Source organism: Simochromis diagramma, unplaced genomic scaffold (assembly GCF_900408965.1).
Source record: "Simochromis diagramma unplaced genomic scaffold, fSimDia1.1 OVJJ01000402.1, whole genome shotgun sequence".
Classification (NCBI taxonomy): domain Eukaryota; kingdom Metazoa; phylum Chordata; class Actinopteri; order Cichliformes; family Cichlidae; genus Simochromis; species Simochromis diagramma.
Window position 1 is genome coordinate 8,554,671 of NW_024386972.1, and position 27,434 is coordinate 8,582,104.

Here is a 27,434-nt window from a genome sequence, read left to right on the forward strand (position 1 = left end):
CACACACACACACACACACACTGTCGCGGCTAAGGTGTGGCACGATGCCGGCAAGACACGGACTGCCGTGGAAGCCCGGGTCAAGGTGACACCCTGCACAGCAGCCACAATAGAGCAAACAAATCAGTTTCAGAGTGGGTTTGACACATGCTGCCAACACCAGTCAAAAACAGACACTCAATGCTGCTCTTAAATCACACACTTGAACCCTTCACCTCCCAAAGTACACATTGAGACACCTACACACTGGCTTCCTGAGATCAAGAGCTGCTCAGACTTGCACCGTGAAACAACAAAAACCCTGCAAAACAATTAACAAATCAGCCTTGATGAATAGTGGCTCTTACCAAAGCATGTTTCTACCGCTCCCCAAATTCAAAGTGGAATTCAGAAATCCCCACATTTATTCAATATAACCATCCGTCTCTTCCGATTCATCCGACTCACCTTTGTCAGTCGTTCCCCCGTCTGCCTAGGCAATAAAAATCCTGCACCATAGTAAGAGAGAGCTTAAACAAAAAAAAGAGACAGAGAGAGGAGATAATAAAGGCACAGTGAGGTGAAAAAAAATACAGGAAAGAAAGAAGGCAAAGAGAAGAGGACAAAAGATAGAGGGAGGGAATAAAAGGGAAAAGAGGGAGCGAGAGAGAGGTAAAGAACAGCCCAGACAGGCAGAGAGCTCTCCACAATGTGATGCGAGCGCCAGGTGTCAGCATGCATACACTCACTGAGGCGCGCATGCACACGCTCACACATTCGCATACCCACGAACACAAGCAGACAGGCAACTCTCTCTCACTCTCATGCTCTCCTCTCCTCCTCCTCCTCTTCCTCCTGCTCCTCCTCTTCTTGCTCTCTGGCAGCGATAACTCTCCCCCATCCTCCTTCTCTCTCTTATTCAGCCGCGGTAAAATGACTTAACTCTTAAAAAACCAGTCATTTTCAAAACTAACCTTTTCTATTCAGCTCAGTCATTAATTATTATCAGATTCACTTTAAAGGGTACTAACTGTATGCCTACTTGAACTATTATTTTTGTCTAATAAGAGGCAGAACACACAAGCTGCCTTTTGTGGGTCCATTAAGTCTGAGAATTATCTGATTCTATCTGCCACGACTGCACCAGAATATTGATTACTAAGTCGCCTGTCTTTGTGTAGGTGATAACCAGTTGGCGTACACTAGCCGCAACCAAGCAGCAACCTTTAAAACTGAAAACTGATGCTGATACATTAGTGTCAAAACTGCAGTTCCCCAAATGACCACTTGAGGCAAACTCCAAACAACCCTCATAGCTTCCAATGTTAAACTGTATGGTGTCTGTAGCCATTTTCACCCTTTGTGACAACTACAGGAGGTACATTTTACTATAAAACATCATTTTTGGGGTGTAACTGCTTTGAGTGACAGATACGGTCCATTTAAGTAATGTATTACAAAATACTCTCCGGAGAAAGTAATTCGTTACACTACTCGTTGCATTACTTCTTTGCTTCCCAATAATGAGTTAAAAGCATGATGCTGAACTTTTCACATGCCTGCAGATTTCCACATGTTCATCAAAGTTGATGAAAAGCAGTCAACACAACACTTTACAGGAACATCCTAACCATAGCATGGCGGTGCAGTGGTTAGCAAAAGAGAAATTCATTCATTTGTGATTCTAAAGTGGCCTTAGGTGTGAACCCTTGTGTATTTGTATTAGCCCTGAGATGCTGGTGACTTTTCCAGGGCGTATCCCCCTTCTTGCCATATGACAGCTGGAGTAAGCTCTAACCCCAACCCAAACCTCAGCTGGTACTGAGGTATCCACTCTCAGGGTCTGGGGATGAATTGCTGCCAGCTATGTGTTAGCATCATAGATAGATTTTTGTGCCAATTCTGTCCGTCTCTCACATGAAGAGGTCAAGCGTATGAAAAGGCAGGTCTGGCTTTTCTGTGTCTACTCATAATGCAGATAACTGAAAAAATTAATTTCCTGCAGAAAATGTGATTATAATTTGATATTGAATTTAATAGTTAAATAATAAAAAAGCAAAGCTAGCAAACTACTGTTAGCATTAGCTGACAACCCCAGGGGTTTATGCTTTCATCCATCACCATCACTTTTTAATTAAATACTCAAAAGAGGCTAAGACCCTAGTAATGAAACCCAAGGCTTCAAAACCACAGCACAAAAAGCAGTAAGTGACATCATGGAGCTGCGTCCATCTTTAATATACAGTCTATGGGTTTAGCACTGATTTTTGGGGAGTGAAAACAGCTGGAAACAATACTATGAAAGCTGTGAGAACTGACAACAGTAAATCTGAAGGTGTTAAAAAAATGAGCTGAAGGGGAAGGAGCTGCAGCGTCAGTCAATTTTTAGTGTTAATATTAATGTAACATATTGGTAATCACATTATTTGATCTTGTTCACATGGAAATGGGATTTAAATAGAATAAAGTTCTGATTATCTTTTGTAAGCATCTTTTCTATCATGGGTGGCAGAAAAACATGCCTACACAAAATAATTCAATTATTTAAGGTTTTTCACAAATGTGAAATACTTTTCTCACATCTTTAGTTACACAGCTAGTGAAGGTGGAAAAACAGGATGGGTATCCATTTTTAAAATTCCTTTCAGTGGCATCTTACAAAAGCAACAAGAGAAAACTGAAAGGTGGGAGGCTTATGCTCCACTATCTAGTACATGTGTTTTCTCCCAAATCCATATGTGATACATCGGTTCTCAAATTGCTTCTTCGATTTCTATTATTTTAGTTGCACAGAAGAGACTTTTTCTAGACTACATGCACTTCCTTTGTAGACAGGCGCAGCATGGATATAGGTGATGTCTTAAAAGCTCCAGTATTACAGAGATACAATACAGCAGAGCGCTCAATACCCATCAGGGAGGTACAGCTGAAAGATGCCTTTGTGAAAATTCTTAACATTTTCTTGTGTATTGAGGCATAGCAGGAGCTTCTAGATAATAGTATTCACTCCAGCCTGCTCTTTTTTTCTGTACTGTTTCATGAATTTGAGTGTATATATAGACACAAATGCTATTTTCTCTGCTGATTAGGTTATGTTTAAATTCCCTTTTTTGTTCCACTGAATATTCTGGAAACTTGTTACTAGATTTTAAAGATATCCAGTAAATATAATCAATAAGCTGTCATGGCTTTTGTCAGTAAAATAGATTTGACACAAATGCAGACTAAACATACAAGGCAGGAATGGATTTCATGGGATTTACTGACTGCTGCAAAAATAATAAAGCCTAAAACTCTAACTGGTCACAGCAGATGACTACTTCCTGGTAATGGGGCGTTCTTCCTTCCTACCATTGCGAAGCGTATTACATTGTCTTTCTCTTTCAATATAAAGCATCTTCAGGGGATTTATTGGGAATAAGTGCTGTGTAAATAAAACTGAATTAAACTGAAATATAGGCAGGAATTTGAGTTAGCAAGCAAACAAAATTGATAAGCTTAGAGAGACAAAGAGGCTCCATTATGCTAAGCTCTGTCTCTATACATTTTTTCTTTGCCTCTACTAGAGCATCTGTGCATAAGCCATAAGCCATCTTTTATACTGGGCCCCTTCCCTTCTTCTCTTTCATACAATTTTCTTCTAATTGGCTGCCCCTCACAGAGAAAAGGTTTGCACTGCAGGTGGGAGGGGCTGCAACATGCACAGCTGTGTGCCTGAGATGACCATATTAGAACTACCCACCTTCATCAACATCAACAGAACAGGAGAAACTGTTAGAAACAGGGCATTTAGAGCAATCGGACACCTGAGCTTTTGGCTCAGTAGGATTATCTGCACATATGCTACGCTAACTAATTCATTTTTTAACCAATCCTTATTATGAGCATCCACCACTGGAACTGAGGGGAACAAAAATAATATATATACACTACATAAAATGTTATGTGGTAAGCCTTGTTTGATGTTTATTTCATTTTCTGATAGCAGGAGGGGAGAAAAAGGAAAACAAATGCAGTTCATGAGTGAACTAAGGATGTTTTGGATTTCTGTTATATGCCCTCACCATTATGCTACTGGGGCTCCCCATGCATAGCCCAGCAGAGGCAGGGATACAAGTGCTTTTAGAGTGCTTTCAAGCTTTTATTTATTTTCCTCATTCATTTTTGAATCAAAAGTGTCAGCTGCCTTTTATTCCTTTGTATTCCTTGTTTCCTTGCACAACAGTAACATTAATTTAAAAACAATACATTTCAATATTATAGTACAAATTGTGGTTACAATTCTGTTGATTAGACAATTTAAAAGAATGATTTTATTAAAAAAAAAAGAAAGAAAAAGAAAACTGTGCATTGTTAGACTAACTGATTTAAAAAAAAAATAGTTGTTACAGTTATGGCAGTTGCTGTCCTAAATTATCCAGTCAAAGACATTAACTACATGCATTTCAGTGGCACCATATTATTTGCCCAATATAGATTTTTTACTTTTATGCTCATGATTCCCTCAAAATTGTTCTTCTTACTCCTTTAACATACTCAAGTAAATTAAGCTATTAATCCAAACATAGCTAATATGGTTCATAAATGATCTTGCCACATTTACATCCCTGTTGGTTTCCCTGAACATAAAGCGTCTGACACAACTCCTTGTTTGACTTTTTTAGGAAGGATACCAGCTGCTAAATGTCAGTTACTCCACAGCCACTTATATGTCCCCTTAAACAAGCTATGAACATGAACACATGAGGTAAGAGAAACGACACTGATCCAGATTCAGAATAATGTCGCCAATGGAAAGACGGGCCACCTGCTCTAATATTACAATATACCATCATTATTTAGTTTTTTTCTTGGTTAAACAGGTTTCTACTGTGTACGTCTACAAAGGGGAAAAAAAGAGGAAAAGGCCATACAGGGATAGCAGGAAAATGAAAAAAAAAAAAAAAAAGCCCGAGGAAAGGGAAGAGAAATGCACGCATCCATTTACTGATATTGACGTTGTGATCAGAGACGGAGGAGAGGTTAGACCCACGCATTATGCTGCCCACTCCCTACTGATCTGAAATATACAGCTTCCCTTACAAAAGAGCTACATGAGAGAGAGGCACAGCCAGTCTCTTGTGCTTGTCTCCATTTAAATGTCACTGTACTGCAGCACAGCATGTGATTTTACTCAAAATAGCCAGAGAACGGCCGTCGGAACTGACAATGTCATCGTGAGGAGTTCAAGACCCTGCGGAGGACAGTCCGCCACATAACATACTGGTTTCAGCCGCACATCAGGCCTTTAATATAGATTCATGAAGGCAATCAAGCCAGACCTGCTGAGTGTGGAAGCCAGACTGGTGGCTTGACAATCAGATGCATGATTCATGCCATCTTTTACACATCAGAGAGTACTAAAGTAAAAAGCCATAAGAGGATGTGCTTCACTATTGCGACGATGGTGATACAAAGGGAACAATGTGGAGTTGAGTACCATTGGCAACAGTGAGTATTGCCTGTTATAGCACAGAATCCACTTCACTGTATTGTGTGTGTGTTTTGTTTTATTTCAGCAGTTAGCAATAGCAATAACTGTCTTTATAGCTTATTCTAAAGGAGTATGTGGTGAAAGACAAAAAAAAAAAACAATAGATTTCTCACTGTAGATGTTTGGATGTGTCACAGTAGGAACAGAATGGATTTTATTAACAATATCTGTGCTCCATAGGTAGCAGATAACCAGATTTCCAAGCAAATTTGATGCATTGTAATCCAATATAATGAAAAAAGTGGCAACAATGACACCTCCATTGTGACAGTTATCATTACAAGGGAAGAGGACATAAAAAGTTAAGTAATTAAAGCTAATTAAAGCCATCAAAGCCTGGCTAGTTCCTTCCTGTGATGAAGGACGTGCTCCTGGTGCCTGCATGGGTTTTCTCCCACTGTCCAGATGTCCTGCATCTTAGGCTTGAAATGTTGGTGATTCAAACCTGGCCATGGATGAGAGATGGATAAAGTGCTTTAAATGTACAGAAAAAAAAGGACTGTATGTGTATAAATCTCTCTTGTACTCTAAAGCACTTTAAGTGATCTGTAAGACTGGAAAGTGCTCTGTAAATGCCAGTTCACTGTCCACACGCAGCCCGACATGATGACTGGCTCTCACAGGAGACAACCAAGTAGAATTTGCTGCAATAGAAAATTACTTTGATACAGAAAGAATAACAGCTAAAAGATGAGTCCTGTGTGAAAATGAAAAGGAGACCTTTTATATGCTCTTGTTTTGAGCAGCTATCTATCCCACATAGCGATATGACCCTTGAAAGCTCATCCAACATCCACTTTTTGAAGTTTTCTCCAGTGAAGTGTCAAGAAAGACCAATCGTTCAGGTAACCAATGCTTGTTTCTGTCACGCCACATCACACGTAACATGGTGCAATTTTGCTATTTAAACTGTAACACAACATATGAGAATGTTCATTGTGAAGAAAACTAAGGTCAACAATGAAATTTTGGCTTTAGATTTTGGGTTTAACCAGAGATAGACTCAAAAATGAATGCATGTTTCAGCCGTGAACATTTCATGTGTCCATCTGTCGTACATTTGATCAGATTGAACCGATGTCATGACATGACTCTCACTATATAAGAGGTTTCAGGGTGTAACATTCTTGAGCCTAAAGGACGCAAAGGAGGTCACTCAGCGAAGGCGTACGGGTGGCTGTGACGAGGGCTTTATGTGCATCAAGAGGCTCTGCTGAACCATAATGACGAGCCAATAAGTGCCTCCCACACTCCACAAGACAGGAGAGCGGCACGAATGACACTTCGGGCACATCGTCTCTTACCGCCCCGCGCCCTCTCAAAAGTCCATCTACAAGTCTGAATTGTCTTTGACCTTCAGCACACTTTCATTTTGCTGCAGCTTTGTTACCATGGCATCAGTCAGGAGGCCACAGGTGCCTGATGAGGTGGGCAGCTTCGGGGCGGCTAAACGCCCACCTGATCAACACTGGTTGTATCGTCACAGACGCCACTGGAGGAGCAGCTTCTCCTGTTTCCTTTGTTGTTTAAGGAAGAACGTTCACGTCATGTAACCTTTGCAGACCAGTTCCATAGTGAGTACTCTAACAGATGATAGAGATGATAATGAGATTTCTAGAAAGAAGAGGAAAAGTTGAGGAAAGATGACTCAAGCACTGATAAAGAAACCCAATTATGCACGTGCATACATCTACTTTTAGATGGCATCTCACAGTTAGAACAGACTGTGCAGTCAATACTGCATGAAGGCACCTAAGAATGTCAACTGCTGAAAGAAGAAACTTAAATGACATGTTGCAGAGAAGCTCAAGCAGATTGTAGACATCAGACTATTTGTTCTCTGTAACCAAAGGTCAAAGCTTCTCGCAACAGCTGTGCACCGTATTGATTCACATATTCATTGTCTGCTTCACCAGCTACAGTCTGTGCTTACACAGCATGTTAATGTTCACATTTAAAGAGAATTAAGACATGCAGAGTTTAGCCAGAGAGCAGCAGAATTAAACAAAAGCAAAATAAATAGAAAAATCTGCAGCTGATTAATCAGTCCAGTCATTTTTGAATGCAAAAAGTCCATTTAGCCCTTAGTCAAGTGCCTTGAACATGGATTCTACATAAAGGCCACCAGATGGCGATAGCTGTGATTCCAAACTATCTATCTGGAACAGCTAGCCACAGGAAAATAGCCAATTTCCTGTGGAATCTATGGGTTCAATCACTCGTTTCAAATCACACTAAGTTTAATTAAGTATTTTGTACAACTTGCTCATACTATCTTTCATAATGGATAATTACCCATTGGCTAACAACTTGTCATTGACAAGTCGTTAGCCAATGAGCAAGCAGTTTCAAAATTAGACTTTAGAGATTTTTTTGTTTGTTTTTTTTTACTTCGATGACTAGCAGTAGCTATGAGGACCAACTACTTGTTACAAAAGTGCTTAGCTTCATTCCTTGGGAACATTGTCATAAACAAAATGCTATTTAAAGGCAGATCAGCTGTTTTTATTTTTTTTAAGGCTTTTGTGTTCCAGTGTTTGTGATTTTCTGTTAATGATTAGTAGATTACTAGTAGAAGAAAAGCACCGACAACACTTAGGAGTGAGCTTAAATGTCAAATCCTCTGTATTTTTGTTGTCCACTGTTTTTCTTTAATATATATTTTAGGCTCATGCTGGACAGAGCATCAAAGGTGGAGAGAGAAAGATGAGGGAATGACCTGAAAATAAACGAAACCTTATATTTAAAAATACATTATTATGCTGTTAAAGAATCAGGGGAAGTGTCTTTTGTTTTTTAATCATTAAAAACCAACTTTCAATACATGAAAAATGCTACACGCTATATCTTTAACTATTGTAATTTTCACAAATATCACCAGAACTGAAGACAAAAACATATTACATAACCACAGAAGCCGTGACATTTCACAATCTGCTGTGAATGGGGAAAACGAAGGTCTACATACGGTATCCCTCTGCAGGTGGACTGTGTTCACACATGTTAACAGAACGTGGTTCACTGAAATCCCTCCATTCATGTTTCCCTGGGTTCATTAATACAGGAAGGAAGGGGACATTCTGCGGAGCAGTAGGTGCCAATCTGTCGCTCTGTGGAGATCAGCCAGAATCAGCTCATGTTAGGCTGCCACTGCCCTTCCTGTCGCCTCTTACATCTACCCGATAATATTCTACATTGTGGAATGATTTATTTCTACCCAGCCAGTGCAGTCACTAATGTTTACTGGATATTCCATAGCTTGCTCTGCATGTAAGTAGCAATATATATGTAAATATGCAACATCTGCATATGCATTTATTTCCAGTGCATTTATTAGATTTCAAAATACACCAACTACTCGGCAGATAAAATCTGAATTACAGCAAACAGAAAAAACGTAGTAAATAATGGATGAAATGGTGATGAATGGTTCACTATCCAGTATGGATATAGCAGTTGTTCTTTTATCAACAATATTAGATTATTTCCAAGGCTATTCCATAATATCCCATCTTATATTTGTCAAGATCTTTAAGTTTATTCACAAAAATGCCAGCTAGGAGCTGCGCAAATGAACCAGAAGCTCATAAAAATTTGGTATGTATCTTTTCAACCAGGAAATCTCAATTAGGGTAATTAAAGTTTATAATCAATGGGCAGAGGAACACATGGGAACAAAATCATAGCATCAATTAAAACCGTACCATCGATGTCACAGTTTAACGTGGCCCGAAAGCATGGTGGTTTTAGACTATTTTTTACCATATTCGTGTAGAAAATTGGTGAATAAAAAGCCAACTTAGTAAGTCGTGCAATTATTGAAAACGTCTACTTTTATCATGGAGGTTTCTATTAATTCAGATCAACCATCTGCACTTATTTATAGATATTAAAAAGTGTGCACAATATAGTCTAAAATGCTTTAAACTAACCTACATGGGATATTTTTAAAAAAAGTCAAAGCTATGACAGAACGTCCGTCATTTCACAAGAATTACCCAGTGCAGGCGTGGTTTTTATCTGCTGCTAAAGACTGACAATAACTGCATTTACACCGCATTAGGCCGGGCTGTGGTGTCACTCCTTGCTTGTGCCTTAGAGCTCAAAGCATGTTTGCTGATCTGATGATCTCTAATTAGATTTCTCAACCACTGTGGAAAATGAGCCATCAATTAGAATGCTGTAATTAGGGGGACTGATTTGATTCCTGTCAAGCACCTGCTGCCTTCAGACTTGTCGAGTTAGTGGAACTGGAGGGAAACATGGCAGCATTTGTGCCATTCGTACTGTAAACAAAAAAGTGACTTTAAGTCTGTATCCATTTTCAAGAAGTATTTTTTTCAATTCTCTTCAATAACAGCTTGCTTCATTTATTCTCTGTAAAGCAAAAAACAAAAAAGTATAATAATAACAGGTTGGCAAGAGTATCCGACAAGACTGTCTTCTCCAATTTACAGAGGTTAGTTAGAATCAGTCAAGCAAGATGTAGAACCATCAATCTTGAAGGTGCCTCAGTGCACAATGCAAATGGACAGCGCTGTGGATGCACAAACCAAAAACAGTGTACTGTACACGGACCTCTGTGGTTCAATCAAACTCCAGTGTAGTCACCTGATTAATCTGGTCTAATTGGGCCAGTATGGCAGCTGTCAATCAAATTACAATGTGGAGTACACAGGTGGATGATGGGTGTTTCCAAAGCAGATTCTGCTATGGTTCAGTTGTGTTTGTGTGAAAGCACAGCACCTCAGCTGCAAGCCTTCTCAAGGGAAAGACAGTTTTAAAGTCGCAATTTAAAATTTAAACTATCATAAAATCCTATGAAAGGATCCTTTTTTGATGTAGAAACAATGTCTTCTTTTATTTACATGATACTATTTGTTAGCTATGGTTTGGTATGAGTTCTGCAATTCTGCCCGATGAGCCAAAAAATAAAAATAAGTCAGTAAAGACATGAATCAGTTCTAATTTAGCAGAGAGGACAAGAGAGAAAAGAGGGTGAAAAGTAGGGGAGTAATATTTACAAATGGTCATGAGGTACATTCAGTTGTGAATTTTAGAGAAGACAAATAGTGTAGCATAACTTGCTGCCAGACTTTGAAGTTTAATTTTCCCACGTGAATCTAGTGACGATGAAAATTCAAGGTGACACCAATAAAACCAGCCTTTCAGTGAGCTGTCAGTCCGTATGACTTCATGCTCAAAGCTCTTGGTGAGCCTGCCTGTGTGAACATGAACTAGATTACAGCTAAAAAGGGGGAAAAAAATTTAATTTGCCCTTTGTTTGGACCACAATAATTGAGCCACAATGTAACCTGACCAAAAGAATTAAAATGTGTCACATTAGCTACTGTACTATGTGTTTGAAGAGGCTCTATTATCCATCCATCAATCAATACGATTCCTTAACCACTTCTCCTGAATTGAATAAGTGGTTAAGAAATTGGATTGCTGGAGGTCTGCAGCTTATCCCAGCTGTCACAGGAGGTGAGGCGGGGTACACCCTGAACAGGTTGCTGGTCTATCACAAGGTTAAAAGCCCATCCTTGGTCCAAAGGGATCCATTATGCTTTTCCTTATTTTCTGTGATATGCACTGTTTTCAGTTACAACTTTCTAGTACTAGGTTGGACCCCCTTTTGCCCTTAGAGCTTCCTTAATTCCTTCTTAAATAGATTCAACAAGGTGCTGGAAACATTTCTCAGAGAGGCCTTTTGAGTACAGTGAACTCACTGTCATGTTCAAGACACCAGTTTGAGGTGATTTGAGCTTTGTGATATGGCTGGAAGCAGCCATCAAAAGATTGGACCTAAAGGGATGGACAAGATCAGCAACCATACTCGGGTAGGTTGTGATGTTCACTTGGTATTAAGAGGCCCAAACTGTGGCAATAAAATATCTACCAGCTCCACCCTGAACCGTTGATGCAAGGCAGGATGGAGCCATGCTTTTAAGTTGTATACACCACTTTCTGATCTTATCATCCAAATATCACAAGAGAAACTGAAAATCAGACCAAAAATACAAATATGGAGGTAGAAGTGAGCATAATGGATCCATTTAGCTTTATATATATATTTTTTTTACCATATGGCTACCATTTTCAGGTAAATATAAGATAAATATTTTGATGAAAATGTATCCAGTATTAACTCTGATAGCAGAAAGCATGTGCAACTACATTTGCCATGCCACGCTCCAGCCCATCTTCTCAACACTCATTAGTCATGCAACAGCTCCCTGTCCAGACACCCCAACCTTTTAACCCCAGTTCTCATTTTCTAATCAGCCAGTGCCATAAACTGTAATTGCAATGTCAGGCTGTTGACTTTGTTTCAAGTGTAGACTCACTTCTCCACCCCTTCTCGATGGGGGCAAGAAGAGGAAGGCAGTCAAAATCTTACAAAACAAAAATCAAACAAACTCCTCCACATGCCTCCCTTTTGAGTTCATATGCCAGCTAGAAACTCTAAAAGGAACAACGTAAGAGGCAAAGATCACGAGGGGATATTTTCCATCTCGTTCACTTTTTGGCTTTCAAGGCGGGTGCACTTGTACATGAAACAGCCGCTGGCTACAGTAACAGTGGGCCGCTGTGTCACAAAGAAAGCCTTATATACACACAGTGTATGCAGTCTGTTCAGTGTCTTAATGAAAACCCTAGTATCTGATTTCTAAACAGTGCTGCCGCCGTAACTCCGAGACATTTGTCCTTTTTGTTTAAACAGCCTGAATCTCGGGGTGTGAGCTTATGTGTGCTCAAGTGAACATTCGCTTCAGATCTTGAATGGCATCTGATTAACCGCAGAGAGGTTGGACCGAGAAGAATGAGCTGGAAAACTGATTCAACCATTTATGTGATAGTGTCTGAGGACAAAACAGGCAAACACAATGTTGTTTCCCTGACAGATAATGCCCCATTCCCCGAGTGTGTCACGATACAGATTTGTGAAATTCAGCCTCATCGCAATCAGAGCAGCTTATCTGTGTTATTCAATTTAAAAACTGCCATTCATCAGCTTAATAACTTGGGGCTCAAACTATTTCTGCAGTGAAGATCAAGGGACAGTGGGCTCATGTGTTGCCTTCAGATTAACGGGTCTATTCCCCCTTCGGAGCTCTGGCATTCCTGAAGATAGACGCCGCGTTGAAACCGTATCAAACACAGAGGACGAGCATCTTATTTCACAATCTTCCATCTGAAACGAGACTAATTTCAGCAGGAAGCGCATCCACACAATACAAGTTTTAAGCGCTCCCTGTCTGTCGTAGGCAGATAAGGGTGTTACCACCTCTCCTTATGTCCTTGAAAGTTATGTAGCAGCTTAAAACATTTAAATTATGTGTTAAAATAAATTATTCAAGCAGCAGCGGCGTCAGTGCAGACACCTGTATATTAGAGGATGTGCATACGTGCTATAAAATGTAGGAAGTTTCAGAGTACAGATGTTGCAGTTGAAGAGACTATACGAAGTGCACTGCACTGCATTGCTGGGAGGAGAAGATTCCCTGCAAAGTGAGAGCAACTGATATCAAAACACTGGAGGGTACTTCAGTGATGCACAGCTGCTTGATCTCCTCTCAACCTAACACATAAACACACGGAAAGCAAAGCAGAGAGGAGGTATGTTTTTCAACTACTTGAACCTTGAAGCCTTGCGGAGAAGAAAATTGATAGCCACTTTGACATCACCCATTAGTTTGTCCTTTTTTGAGACCCCAGTTTTGGCATTTTGGTTGTTGTCATCTTGGTTTTCTGAAACCAGATGCAAAAAGTGAGAGGTTGATTTGACAGACTAACTGAAGACACCGTGTTAATAAGTTAGCAACTTATCAAAGAAAGCTTAGACCCACTACATGGCTTATTTTCTTCCTTGTGGGGCCACAATTTGCAAGGCGAACTTCATGTTGTATTCACTGTGACTTGAAACTATTGACTGAAACTATGTACTTATCCGAAGCATCTACTGAGGTCAGAGGTCAAATGAGCCTAATGATAGCTTCAGAAAAACTGGAGGCTTCACTTTTCAGACTACAAAGTCAAATCAGTTTTTCTTTTTATATACAACATATGGAAAGGCTTCCCAATAGGAATCACTGAATCAGCAGGTACAAAAGTCAAATCAGAGTAACTGTGCACAATCAATAGTCAAAGCTATCCCAAGCTATGACAGTTAGAATTATTGAGTGTTGCACACAGACTCCTGCACTTGCAACGTTTCAATAGTTGACCTTTAACAGGCAGACAGTGTTTTTAATTTCTCACTTTATTTATGACATGAATTAAAACCACATTTTGTGTTTATACTTTTTACCGTATGTAAACTGTTTACCGTGAGTGTAAGATTACAGCCATTGCTTATATGACACTTCTCTTTGTGTATATATATTTATTTGGCAAATAGTTAATGACAGTGTGTGGGAGTCTGTTTGCAATGCTGGATATGTTTGACCCTTTTATAAGCACTTGTCTCATGAAACAATTAGATGATGTGCTTTTTGGAAAAAAAAAAAAAAAATTTCTTCTTTCAAATTTAGAGTCTGGAATCCAAAGAAGTGTTCTCGCCATGGCAACTAATGCAAATGTCTACAGGATAGCAGGCAAAATACTCATGACCTTTGAGAATCAAATTTAAGACTTTTTAATGCCTCATAAGACTCCTCAAGACTCAGAGATGCCCTGTGCACGATACAAACACCCCACCATGCATTATACAGCAATGCTGATGCATGACAATAGCAAAATAGAAAAATCACAACTTCCTGCAAATTACGCAAACTGCCAAAAGTGGGTGAGAAGTGGGAGGCTCTGCAGGAAGTGATGCACTTGGCCCAGAAGTAACACTGTCAGTTTTACAGCTCTGACAGTACAGCACAGGAAACAATCTTTACACACAAGGGTTTTTATTCGTTGGATGAAGGATAGCACACACCTGTTGTTAAACAACCTCCCCAGCGACAAAACAATGGTGAAACCTACACTTTCAAAAAATCAAACAAAAAATATAAAGGGCAACTCAACTGGTGCCAAGAGAGCCGACTGAGCTCAAGGTTGAAGCAACATATTATGGCTGTGCAAAGCTAAACAACCGAGGCCAGCTCAGAAATCCCCTGTTGTGAATGTATAATAGAAACAAAGCTCTTCACGCTGCAGCACGGCATGACCAAAAACACGCTTCAACTGACGGCAGGAGGTTAAGCTATTCGAGGAGCAGAAGAACACTGCTGTGCAAAACTCTTGATCTCTTGAATGTTAGATGCATCAATTGTTATACATTAATCCAATACTATCAGACGGGTAAATTATCAGTCCAAAACTGGCAAAGGATTCCCAACATAGAGTCATAAACAAGTGGAACAAGGCAGAGTTCAGCAACAGATGGTAAGAACCCCACAAAGCCCTGGGCCTGCTTTCACAAAGACAGTTTAAACTGGTATGAAGGATTAGATCTTGATCTACCGCAAGGCTTACTTAGCCTGAACAAGTGACACCTACACTGACCAATAAATTGACTTCTACAGGACTGAAGTATATTTGCAACCACATGCCCACATTCAAAGTAACACAGCTTTAAGGCTTTTCCATGTTAGCTTCACTTTTCAGACCTTGCTGCTAGCATCCTGTAAGCTGCAACATTAAATCATTAGCCACCTAGCTACTGCTCTAACAGAAAGCAGGACATTTCTTTCTAATCACTTATGACACCTCGGTACCATTTTTCAGTATCTGTGTTTCTCCTCTTATTTTATTCAAACATTTTCTGCTAACCAGAATTCAGAGGATAAAGTGCTTTTTCTAAAGGATTCATTCAGAGATCATGAAGTCTGATCAGTTATTTTATGTAATTAGTAGTCAGAATCCATCTTTGTGAAACTGGCCACAGTTCCGTACGTCAGTCAGGCGTGTCTCTGGGATTACGTGGACGGAAGAAACCAAGAAAGCCTAAATCCACAGAAGAACAGTGGCCAGTTCTGCAGGTTGCTTAGAAGGACCTACATGCTCACTACCTTAAAAACGACAGTATTATTTTTGAAATCTGAAAACATTTGATAGATTTTGATCAGCAACAAGTTCAAAATATGTTTCATCCTCTGAGCTCGCATGTGCTCGCTTCCTAAAAATACACAGACAGAGCTAGCCAACACCTTCTGTGTGTTGACAGGCAGATGCGTCATTGTTTGTGGCTGGCATCACAAGACAGACTCACCACTGCTGCGACTCTTGCGATTTGCCTTCCCCCCCGTCAGCAGCATCTTCAAGCTGTTTCTAAACATGACTGCAGCAGATGCCCTGGACTCGACTACAGAAGAATCTGTTGGAGAAAGAAAAGACAGAAGATAAATATTAATATTTCCAAGGGCACTTCAAGCACCACCAGCTGTATTCCGTAAGATACAACTGATGTTTAGGTTTGCTTAGGAGAATCTTATTTGACAGACAGTCAGAGAGTGACATGTAACAAGTGCTCTATTTGACCAGAATTTAAAAGAGGGGCTGAAAATTCGGAGCATTTGCAACTATGACTAACAGGATCTGACTTTTTTTTTTTTTTTTTTTTTTTTTTTTAAGGGCTTGAACAGTTAAAAACATTATCATGGCTATCAAAGCAGAACCACAGAGCTACATTCTCAAAGCAGGAGAGAATAAAGAACCTTCAAAAACGTTAATGGGGATTAATGAGAGAAGATTGAAGCTGGGGAAATCCCATTCATGTATACCCAATCTTATCTATGTCATCAAGTGCTAGATCAAATGCTTCAAAGCAATTAGGGAAGAATAGAAGGAAGCACCACGGGTTTCACTATACTTCCTAAAAAGCGAAAAAATGCTTTTATTGTTTTTCATTCATAAACTATGGACAACATGACTATGAGATAAAGCCTGCAGAGTGAGACGTGGCTAGAGGGAAGCAACCAAAAAAAAAAAAAAAAAAAAAAAAGAGCCTTAAGGTTTACAGTATTTTGTAGGACAGAAACATTAATAAAGATCAAGTATATATATATATATATATATATATATATATATATATATATATATATATATGGGTACAGTACTTAAGATTACAGATGGTGGAAATTATGTATTAAAAAGACTGTCCTTCCATAAATAACAGCCTCATAAGCTACATGTGCAAACTTCAAACTTCATTAAGCCTTCATAGAAAGTACGACATGAAAAACTGAAGTTGTTTATACACTTGTCTTATAGCTTGTGTTACAGGCCACTTATAAAAGCACTTCTACACCTCTTCACCACCGACCCTTCTAATTTCAAACCAAAAGTTATGGTTCTTTTTACTAATGAACCCTCTATAAACAACAACAAAAATAGGTAAAAATATCTATCAGATGTACCGGTTCCGTTCTGAGAGACAAAGGACCATTAGGGTTGGTCAAGTTAGAGGATTTCTTTGTATTTCAGAGGAAGAAAGATGAGGACATCTGTATTAAACCATAACATTCATTCATTTTAAAACTACAGCTTGCTCTAGCCAACTAATCCCCCACCCCCTACACCTCCTTCCACCCCCTTCACGGGCTCACGTATCTCTGCTGTGAGTCCTGATAGTAAAAAGCATGGCAGCAGATGTTCTCCATTAGATGGGAGTGACTCAGCAAAGCCCCACAGACAGGCTCCAGCTGAGAAGCTGGCTTTCGACCCAAACAACAACAACAACAAAAAAAAAAGAAAGAAAGAAAAAAATACCTCAAAGACGAGGACATGGAAAAGCTCTCAAAAAGCCCTCCTTCTCCTTCCCCCAACGCTGCTTAAGCAATGTTTTTCACAATCCCCCAATGACCTTGAGAGGAGGTCTAAATGTTTCCAGAATCATAATACTGCTAACAAATATAAGGAACACTGGGGAAACAACAAAGATTGCAAGGCAACACACAACAGAGTAGTTTAAAAAGTATGAAACGACGACGATGTTGAGTCCCACAGCAAACCCAGATTTCGATTATTTCACTTTGATTTCGTCAAATGTACCAGACTGGCTTTCTGTAGTCTGAAGCCGTATGTCTCAACAAGATTGAAAACTGAATGACGCCGTGGCAGGTGCCAATTTTGAGTTTAGCTCAAGTGCAGAGGGGGGGGAAAAGAAAATAGACTGAAAAAGAAGTTGATCTAAACAACTGGAGGGAGCTGCCAGAATCAGACCATGCCCAACTTCAAATCACTTTAGATGGCTCCAGCTGGGTTTGTTTACCGTTTCAAATACCATAAGTGGTGACTGTCTAATCATTTTTCAGCACTCGGACTTTTTCTATATGTGCGATTATTATTTTTGTCCCTCGGACACCTTCTGAGCGAGTTTGGCTGGGTTTGCTCGCAGATGACTAAATAAATGAGTGCCTTTCTTGCCAATAAGTGGGTACCAAAAGAAGTCCAGATATCAGCTGCAGTGACAGAGGAGCCTGATGTCTGATAAGATTGTGATCGTTACACCAAGCAGGGGGATAGATAAAAAGCTTTAGTCACATCAAAAGCAGCCATGTTGGTTCAAGGTGACTGAGGAGAGATACGTAATATAAATAGCTACATTTTAGTTTACCTGAATGAATAATCCAGGTTTCTACTATCCACACCTATTTAAATCATCAACAACAAGTAGAACTTGCACATTATTTATCCTATGACACTTTGAAATCTGACTCATTTCCCAGGAAATGCAAATGAGAAGACAGTTTAAATAAACAAACCAGCAACAAGGAGTGATTTTTATCATGCAGAACCATGCAAACTCCCCCTATGGTCATTAGCATAAATCACATGCTCTCAAGAGATGTACAGAGAGCGGTAAGGTGGCCACAAGTCAGATCTATAGGGATGCACGATCATTTCTAGCTTGTGCAGGGTCATCTAAGAAACTCTCTTCAGCAACAATTACTCAAGCGCAGCATAAAATATGAGCGGTGTTTAAACTGGCTCGATGTTTAGCTGTAAATAAGAGCCACATGTTAGAAGTCACAAGCGCGCTCTGACTGAAACAGACTGATCAAAACAAGATGCAAAGACGTGGATTCATTTACCCTGTATGTTGCCAAAATGTTGCTGATTTCATATGAAAGTTAAAGCCTGCTTGAATGATGTCATTTGCAAATTAAATTATCCATGATATCATCGAGTCATATTTGCATTCTGCTAAATCTCACATCTGTTATCTCCTACTCTGCGCTCATATATACTGCAGTTGACTGCAATCAGACAAAAATATACTTGGCCCAACGTGGCTCTCATCAGCAGAAACGTCTGCATCATTTCTAGCCTACTGCTCTTCACAGCTTAAATGCCGACTGTATGACCCCACCATTTGATATAAACAGCATACACAGGTTAGAGATAAGCGTTATATGACTTCAGTAATATTTACATGTATAATTATCACTCAGCGAGAAGGTTAGTTCACATGTACACCTCATTTACGTCAATATCAGCTGCCAACTGAATGAGCTGCCTAGTGTGGAAAAGCAAGACCTCACAGCCACTGGGCAAAACTTGGATCTCTCTTCCCCAAAAAGTACCAAACGTTTGACCTAAAACTCTCCCCCCCAATTAGGATAAAAATGGGTAAATAAAGTTGGCAATAGTGAGGAGAACTTTCAGGACTTTCTGCAGATCCTCAAATAAGCATCTTATGCCAGTACCAACATACATAGAGAAATCGAGATATCACCTGCAGTGACAGAGGATCTTGATGTCTGATAAGATTGTGCATCCAATAACACAGCTGACAGCAGTTACCACTCCAGTCGTCTCCCCAGTCAATCACAGTGTCAGTAAATATCTGTATACTCTGCCCAGGGTGTGATCGAGGCCAACAAAATGTGATTCATGACATTTTTAATATTTTATCTTTTTTTGTATACTTGGATCTGCCACTGCTCATAAAAACAGCCTCTTACTGTTGATAAATGCAAATACATCCGACCTCATTTACCAAGCACTGAAGTGTCTCCCAGTCAGTGTGTGACAAGTTCCTCGGAATAAATAATAAGCCATAAAATGAATGATTCAAGGAAAGGCCTCCTTTTTATTTTTGCCCAGATGATGCATTTGCTCACTTCTCATGAGCTTGGTATTACCACCTGATGTGGTTATATGGATAACTGACTAACTGCAAGTTAGCAGATGCTACAGGCAAATGTATCCTCAAAGAATATAACATGTTTAACACTATTTGTAATAATTATACAGCGCTGTGAAAAGTTTTTGCCCCCTTCCTGATTTCTTTCTCTCTTTTTTTGCATATTTGTTACATTTACATGTTTCAAATCAAAGAAATTAGAGTAAATACAAAATACTGTTTTTAATAATGATTTTAATTATTAAGGAAAAAAAGCCAAACCTACTTGATCTTATGTGAAAAATTAAAGTAAACATAATAACTAGTTGTGCCACCCTTGGGAACAAGATGGAAGAATTTTGGTCGACTATCTTTTGCAGAATTGTTTTAATGAGCCACATTAGAGGACTGTCAAGCCCGATTAGCCCATTTAAGGTCACGCTAAAGCATCTAAATCTGAGTAAAGTCCACACTTTGACTAGGTCAATCCAAAACCTTTGTTTTGTTTGTTGCTTTACTTTAGCCATTCAGAGGTGGGCTTGCTGGTGTGTTTCCAATCATAACTCAAGCGAGGTTGAGCTTCAAGGTAGGACATTTCCCTTTAAGATTTACAGAGCAGAATTCATGGTTTCAGTAATTACAGCGAGTTGTCCAGGACTTTTCAGTCTACAGAATATTTAATAATAGTATAATAGTCTTGTGAATCACCAAGTTATTTGTTTTGGTAAACGTGAGATGAGCCTTTGTGATTTTTTAGGCGAGCAGTGGTTTTCACTTTGAAGCACTTTCATGGATACAATTATTTCCCAGTCTATTTCTTACTGAATCACAAACACTTACATTAACTGAGGTAAATGAAACTTGCGGTTCGTTAAATGATGTTCTGGGTTCTTTTGTGACCTCCTGGATGAGTCGTTCATTTTGGTAGGTTGGTCATTCTTGGGAACATTCACGACTGTTTCCGTTTTTCCTCATTTGTGGATAATGGCTCTCACCATGGTTTGCTGGAGTCCCAAAAGCTTTATAGCCCTTTGTAGTCTCAGTGACTTTGTTTCTCATCTACTCTTGAGTTTCCTTAGATTGTACCATGATGTGTTACTTTTGAGATCTTTTAGTCTGCTTCGATTCATCAGACATGTTCCATTTATGTGATTCCTGGATTCAACAGGTCTGGCAGGAGCACTGTGTGGCTAATTAAATTGAACTGCCTGTTTATACACAGTTAATTCATCATTTATCATGTAACAACGGGTGCAATCATCTTTTCCACATACAAACAGCTCTGGAATTTCTATTAATTTCACATATTTTATCAATTAATAATGGACTCTGTGGGTCTAACAGTCAATGCTGATACAAACCTCTTTGCCTTCTTTTAGCAGTTTGTCCCTTCTTCTAAGAATCTCATGATGCCATATTATTTTTCTCCCAACTTTATGCATCTCACCTCTGCAAGCTGCATGACTGTTAAACTACTGAATGACTACATAACTTACAGCTTTCCTCAGCTGTGGGAAAGAACTTGTTAAAAGTCACCTTAATCACAGCAATCACCGCAGCTGCTTTATAATGCAGTGACACAAGTGATCCTTACACCTACCAGAGGGATAGATGAAAAGCATTAGTCACGTCAAAAGCAGCACTGTTGGTTCAAGGTGACTGAGCAGTGACACATACCACCGATAGCTACATCTTAGTGTGGGCTGACTGGAATAATCCAGATTTTTACAGTCCAGTCTTGCTTAATAAAAGCTCTTTTCACACTGTTAATTACCATCAACAAAGAGATGTATATATTTCTCCTAGATACTTTGAGATCTGACTCATTCACTAGGAGATGTCGTCGAGAAGACACCGTTTGCTAGTCTAAATAGACCATACAGCACTGAGGAGTGTGTGTTTTTCTTTGTCATGTAGAACCATGCAAGCCCTTCCCTCAGAACAGAAACCACTCATTGGTATGAATCACATGCTCCCGCATGACAAGATGTAGACAGTGATAAGAGAGTGTAAGGTGGCAGCAGGTCAGATCTATTGGCATGCACCCATATCTCTACAGATATAAGAGGGCCTGCACAGGGGCTTCAATGCTAGTATTCATGCAACTCACCACTACTTCACCTCAGCATAAAATATGAGCAGGGAACAGCTTATTATGTCTGGTTCAGCTAGCTTACAGGCCAGAAGGCATTCTGTGATTATAATGCTAAATCAGAATCTCAAAAAGCCATGACTCAGTAAGTATACTGGAGCTTTATGTCAGCTGCTCACAATGCAGCAGGGATGAAATACAGAGGGCTTTACAGTCTAGCCTTGAAATGTGTTTCCATATGTATAACTGGGAGGTAACCAGGCAAAACTATAGCACTCTACAAACTGCCAAAGGAGAAAATAGGGAGAGATATTGCTGTCTAGAGGAGGCAATCAATGTTTGGAATCTTAGAAGACAGCATACTGAGTAGGCAACCGAGCATGCACACACACACGCACACACACACGCACACGCGGGTTGCCAAACAGAGACGAGCGCACACGGACAAAAATGTACCCATATACACAGCTGAAGCAACGTTTCATCTGAGGGTGTAAGCATACACATCTCTCATTCCCACTCTCTCTGACCCTGTGTACCGGCCTTTGTGAAGGGAAGCCAAGAAGCAGCATGCTTTCACAGATAATGTGCGTAAGCGGATGCAGCCCATCTCAGGATCCTCCACAGCTCAGGCGTAATGCTCCTCCTGTGCGTTAAAAACCACTTAAAGGCACATTCACCGTGCCTGCACAATGAGCCACTTTCATCTGCTCCGGTCACCACGAGCAGCACACTTGTTTGTTCTGATTAAATATAAAATACAGCCACGGAGGAGTCCATTTGGAAGCATGAATATCAAAGGCTGGATTGGGCCTCTACAGAGCAGGTCTCTAATGTGCCTTTTGAGCCAGGCAGGTAAAGTGGGCATCACATTACCGGCCTAATTATTTAAATATGTAGGTTTAGCTTGAGGAATTACTTGGTCATGGCATAATCTTGAGAAACCAGAGTTATTATTATTAGAGGATTAACTTGGGCCCTCATAAAGCAACTTTCCTGTGGAATGGATTACATTTTTAATCACCAAGCGCCATCTAAATTTTTTAAACATAAAAGAAATCCTACTAGCAGCAGGTGCAGACGTTCCTCTGAGCCTGAGAACCGCCGTGACCCTCCATTAATTACAAAGCCTATTTACAATCAATAAAGTATCCTTTAATGGGCCCGGTGATGGCAAAGGCCAGCATTGCAGGGCGTCCAATAGGATTTATCTCTTGTTACCGTGGCCTTCAAATTAAAACTCATTGAAGAGGAAGCAACACAGACACAATCGTAGAATTAGTGAGGACACTTGTTTCCTGGGGGAGAGCTCTTACTGTGATTACCTGTAACACAGACGTTACATCAGACACAGAGCAGAGGGAGGATTTCAACTGAAATGGATGGAAATTGTGTCGTTTAAAAAAAAAAGCACAGGCTTTTGGTGCTACCCAATTGGACTAAATCTTTCAGATATGCGAACGAGCAGAAAATTTTAGGGTAAAATCCAATTTTCTTCTTAAACGTATAATAAGACTTGTCCTAAATATAGGTAATTAGGAGTCATCCGTGAAAGAAATACGACTCAATTTTGCTCTGCCAAGAGGAGAAAATATTTTAGTGGACAAAGCACAGTGAAGAAAACAGTATGAGAATGACAAAGGGCGACCTCTCCGAGGACCTCAGCTTCAAGCAATTATAGTACAATCCGGAGTTCTGACTGGGAAACACAAATGTCAGACCCTAATCAAACAAAGACAGGCTTCAGAGAAAACATGCATTCAGAATATTTATCCTATGAAAGCTGTACAATCGAAGCTGAGTCACCCACAATCGACTGGGTTCTTCCGCTTTATCTTTTGCTCTCAAGGTCCACGGAGAAGAAGTAAGGTGAAGATGGTGGCACCCAGCAGATGGACTTGTTCATTAAAACAGGAGAGAAAACATTCACACACACAAAAAGGAATGAAGCTACTCAGGCTGAAAGCTCGTTTAGTCAGAGCCTCCTCCCTTATCTCGCCAGCAGTAGACGCCCTGCAGCACCAGACAGGGATAAATCATCCTCCCATCTCCAGTTTGAGGATGGCCAGGGGAGCAGAGATTCATAAATCACGCTGATATCAATAAGGGGAAGTGTCAGAGCCCGGCACACAAGGTGAGAGTTCCACAAGGCAATGCAGAAACCACTTAAGGTTACTGGTAACAAAGTTTCACTCCTGCCCAGCGATAGATTATTTATTAATCTAGATTAATGCCCTCGCACTCAATGCTTTAGGGGAAGGTGGTGATATCTGTATCAAAATGCACCACACAAGCTTTGATCAGTCACGGATGAGACGGTTATGAAGCCTGTTGTGGACAATGTGAAGTCTGAAAGCTTCTCATCTAACAGCGTCAGAAGTGTATCAAGTTGAAAGCCATTTACTCTTACAAGTGAACAATGATCAAAGTAAAACCATTTAAACTACCGGATACTTCACAAAATGACAAATTTAGTGTAATCGTCAAGTGGCAATCTTCAGCACCAATGAATAAGCTGAGGCTGCCTCCAATAGCGAGTCAATCCCCATAGATGCTTATGTTAAAACCCTCTCCGCTAAAAAAAAAGCCTGGTCATTCCCCCCTTTGTGACAACTGTACAGGTGAACTTGGTGCCCACGATAAGTCATTAAGCTTCCCAGCTACTGTTGCAAAATAGTTACAAGGTTCCAGTTGAAACTGGATTAAAAAGAAAAAAAAAAAGTTGAAGAGCCTCCTTTGTGAATGAAATATAAAACTTTTAAAAGACCCTTAAAGCTTTTTATAAGAGAACTAAACTGAGTGCTTTTTGAAGGCTTTAAGACTTACAGATACTCAGTGATCTACTCTCCACTAGCAAATTACATGACTGTACTCTGGACAGTGGCTTCAACCCGTTATACAAGTGGAGCAACAATATTTCCAATTTCAGCTCATTTGAATGGAGATATTTGCATATTAGAGACACTCTCTTCTCAAGCTGTGGGTCCCAGCAGGTCCACCCCTCTGCCCCCGATCCATCCATCAGCATGCAAGTATGCAACAGAAAAAGCCCTGAATGTTTAGAATATGGATCAATGTGTGAATGTGTGAATGTGGCTTGTAGCATGAAGTGCTTTGAGTAGTCATGCGCAGTCCATTTTACCATTTACACAGCCCACATATAGCCATGTGAGTTATCATGTGCTTTGGTTGTGTCATGTCCCGCCGGGGAAACAGAAGTCCTCACGCAGGCCAACTGTCACACAGTTTCGTTACCAAACCTATGCTCATTTGAAACCAGCTAAAGCCTCTTTTGCTCTCTTGTTCAAATCCATTCAAAAGGAAGCGACTGAAATAGCTTGTCAACCTTTATCAGAGTCAAAGAGAGCCACATGAAGGAGAACATAATCCAATGCTTTTTATTTTCCCGTTTGTTTTAGAAGGTGTTTGGGCAAGATCAAATAATGGGATGAAATACTGTTAGCTCTGTAGGCAGGTGTGGAAAATTCCCCTAGCAATGCCGAGGACAGAAATAAATCACAGACCCTATTTATTCTCTCGGAGCTGCAGTTTTTTAAAGTTCACTTGCATGCCTTCTTTGTAATCTCCTTAACAGGTGGACAGTGCAGAAGTAGGTATTTGTCAGTGATAAATGAAAAAGCATTTTTCTCGGCAGACATCAAAGTGACAGCAGCAGAGCTCTGATTTTAAAAGGTTGTGAAGGCGCTACTTAATGCTACCTCGCTTCTCTGTGGTCGCTCCTGTGAACAATAACAGAAAACTGAGTGGCTGAGCAGCAGTGTGACCAGACCTTTGCAGAGAGCAGGTAGAAAGGAAGCGATGATGGAGGAGGAATGAGCTTCGTGGGATTTTCCTAATTGTGATGCTAAGGGTAATGGGACTACTCTGATGTAAAGACTTAGGCAAGCTAATAAGGTTAAATACATAAGCGTGCATTCTTAAATCTTTACCATTTCCGCTGCAAATGACACTAGATGATGCTAAAAGGTCAAAGACGGAGTTAAATATGGTATTTGCCTGGAGAGACAGATTAATGGTGGTTAAATGAGACAGTTCAATTAATCCCACTGACTGCAGCTTCCAGTCCTCCCTCCTCTTCTCTTCTTCATCCTGTCTCTTCATTCAGAAACCTCACTGCTACACCTGCTGGCCATTTCGGAGTGCTGCTACTGCAACACATGCATTGAAATGACTGAGCATGGGTGATAGGAGATGTATTAATGAAATGAAACATCTAAAGCTAATCTAAATAATAGGCTTTCATCTTTGTTCCTGACATATGACACTGATGTGTCAATCATCTATCTTGTAGAATGCACAGGAAATTTTGGTTTTGCATAAATCCATTTGTATGCCCGTGGCTCCTTAATCATGCTCAAACAAACACAAGAAGAATGTTTTGATGTTTGACAGGCAGCTTAAAGGAGCAAATAGAGTCATGACATGAGGACAGAAGGTCATTCTGCAGACAGCCGCTAAAGGCAGGTAATCAACATTGGCAGAAGTGCACATTTGCATTAAGATGGAAGCGTTTAAAACTCAGTCGGTGTCTCTGCTCTGTGCAGGCGCTCAAATTAAATTGTAAGAATTAAATCGGCTGAGTGCTGTACCGTCCCCGGTTCGCATTCATTCCTCATCTCCCTGTTAATCACGGCTTGGATTTACATCAGGCTAGGATCTTCTTGGTGCTCCAAGTGACATTTGAAAGATGGAGCCATTGATGTAATTACACTCCATGCAGCAACAGCACAACAGATTAAGTAAATGTTGATTTTTGTGAAGGCAGTTATATAAAACTGACTGTATTGTGTATAAAAAGCATTCATCCCTGACATTTCATGTTTTTCAAAACAAAAATCACAGTAAAGGCTTCATTTTACACCGCTTAACAGCTGCAAGTTTCACTGTGCCAACTGGTTTGTACTAATAATTAAGTAGGCTGAGCTTGTTTGATATTATGACTAAAATACACACAAAAAAGTGCACTTACTAAAAAAGGCCCTTAAGGTAGTTTCTGTTTTATAACCTATGCCAAGGTCCTTCCATTAAATATATTCCCAGTGACTCAGTGTTGTAAAAGAAAACAAAACCTTACCAAAGAAGTGTGAATACTCTTTTAAAGGCCTTTTAAATGAAAGCACAAAATGGCTAGGATAACTTCTAATAACATTCCCACACATCGTGTCCTGGCTCAGCTGTCACATGGTTCCAGTGCCAGCCCGAAGCTGGTTTCACACAGAATTAAGTAACCCTGCTTCCCTCTGCGCTGTCAGCTCCTTCTGCCTGACATGAGCAGGCTTCAAATGATACCCAAATGTGTTGATTTGGCCACTTCAAGGGAAGCGCTAAACAACCGAGTACGACTCCTATTTCAAGTTGATGTGTGCATCCAAATTAAATTCATTTTCCTAAAAAGCTTGACAACATGTCACTTAGCCGGAGGCCTTGTAGTAACTTTGTATCACTGCGTACCAGAGCCAGATAGTGTTGGACTTCCTTGCCTTAGGCTGTTGTGTATGAAGTGCGGCTTACTGGTTGATAGGCTTAGCATGGTTCCTAAGTGGAGTAAAGGCACGAGGGGGCTTACTGGCTTCCTTCATGAATCCACAGAGTTACAAAGGTCTTCATCTGAAAAAAAACTTTGGTCTTATCCAATAAAGCTGCTGTGTTTCTTCTCTGTTCACTTCAAAGTGAACCCTTGGACACACACAGAGATGACTGGGGCTGAAATGCACTGCAGATAACACATTAAAGCTTCGACCGTA

General features: G+C 40.1%; 1 protein-coding gene across 7 annotated transcripts in view; it reads right to left on the reverse strand.

Annotated features, from left to right (window-relative positions):
• The window catches only part of tanc2b (tetratricopeptide repeat, ankyrin repeat and coiled-coil containing 2b), a 166,455-nt gene that overhangs the window by 111,172 nt on the left and 27,849 nt on the right, over positions 1 to 27,434 (reverse strand). For 6 of the 7 annotated variants that reach the window (XM_040038987.1, XM_040038986.1, XM_040038992.1 and 3 more), the window contains one exon: positions 15,720 to 15,824. In XM_040038987.1, the coding sequence (XP_039894921.1) occupies positions 15,720 to 15,786 (67 nt within the window). In that variant the 5' untranslated portion in view covers positions 15,787 to 15,824. Of the gene's footprint in view, positions 1 to 447; positions 2,010 to 15,719; positions 15,825 to 27,434 lie in introns of those variants that run through there. The other variant, XM_040038993.1, reaches the window with a different exon arrangement.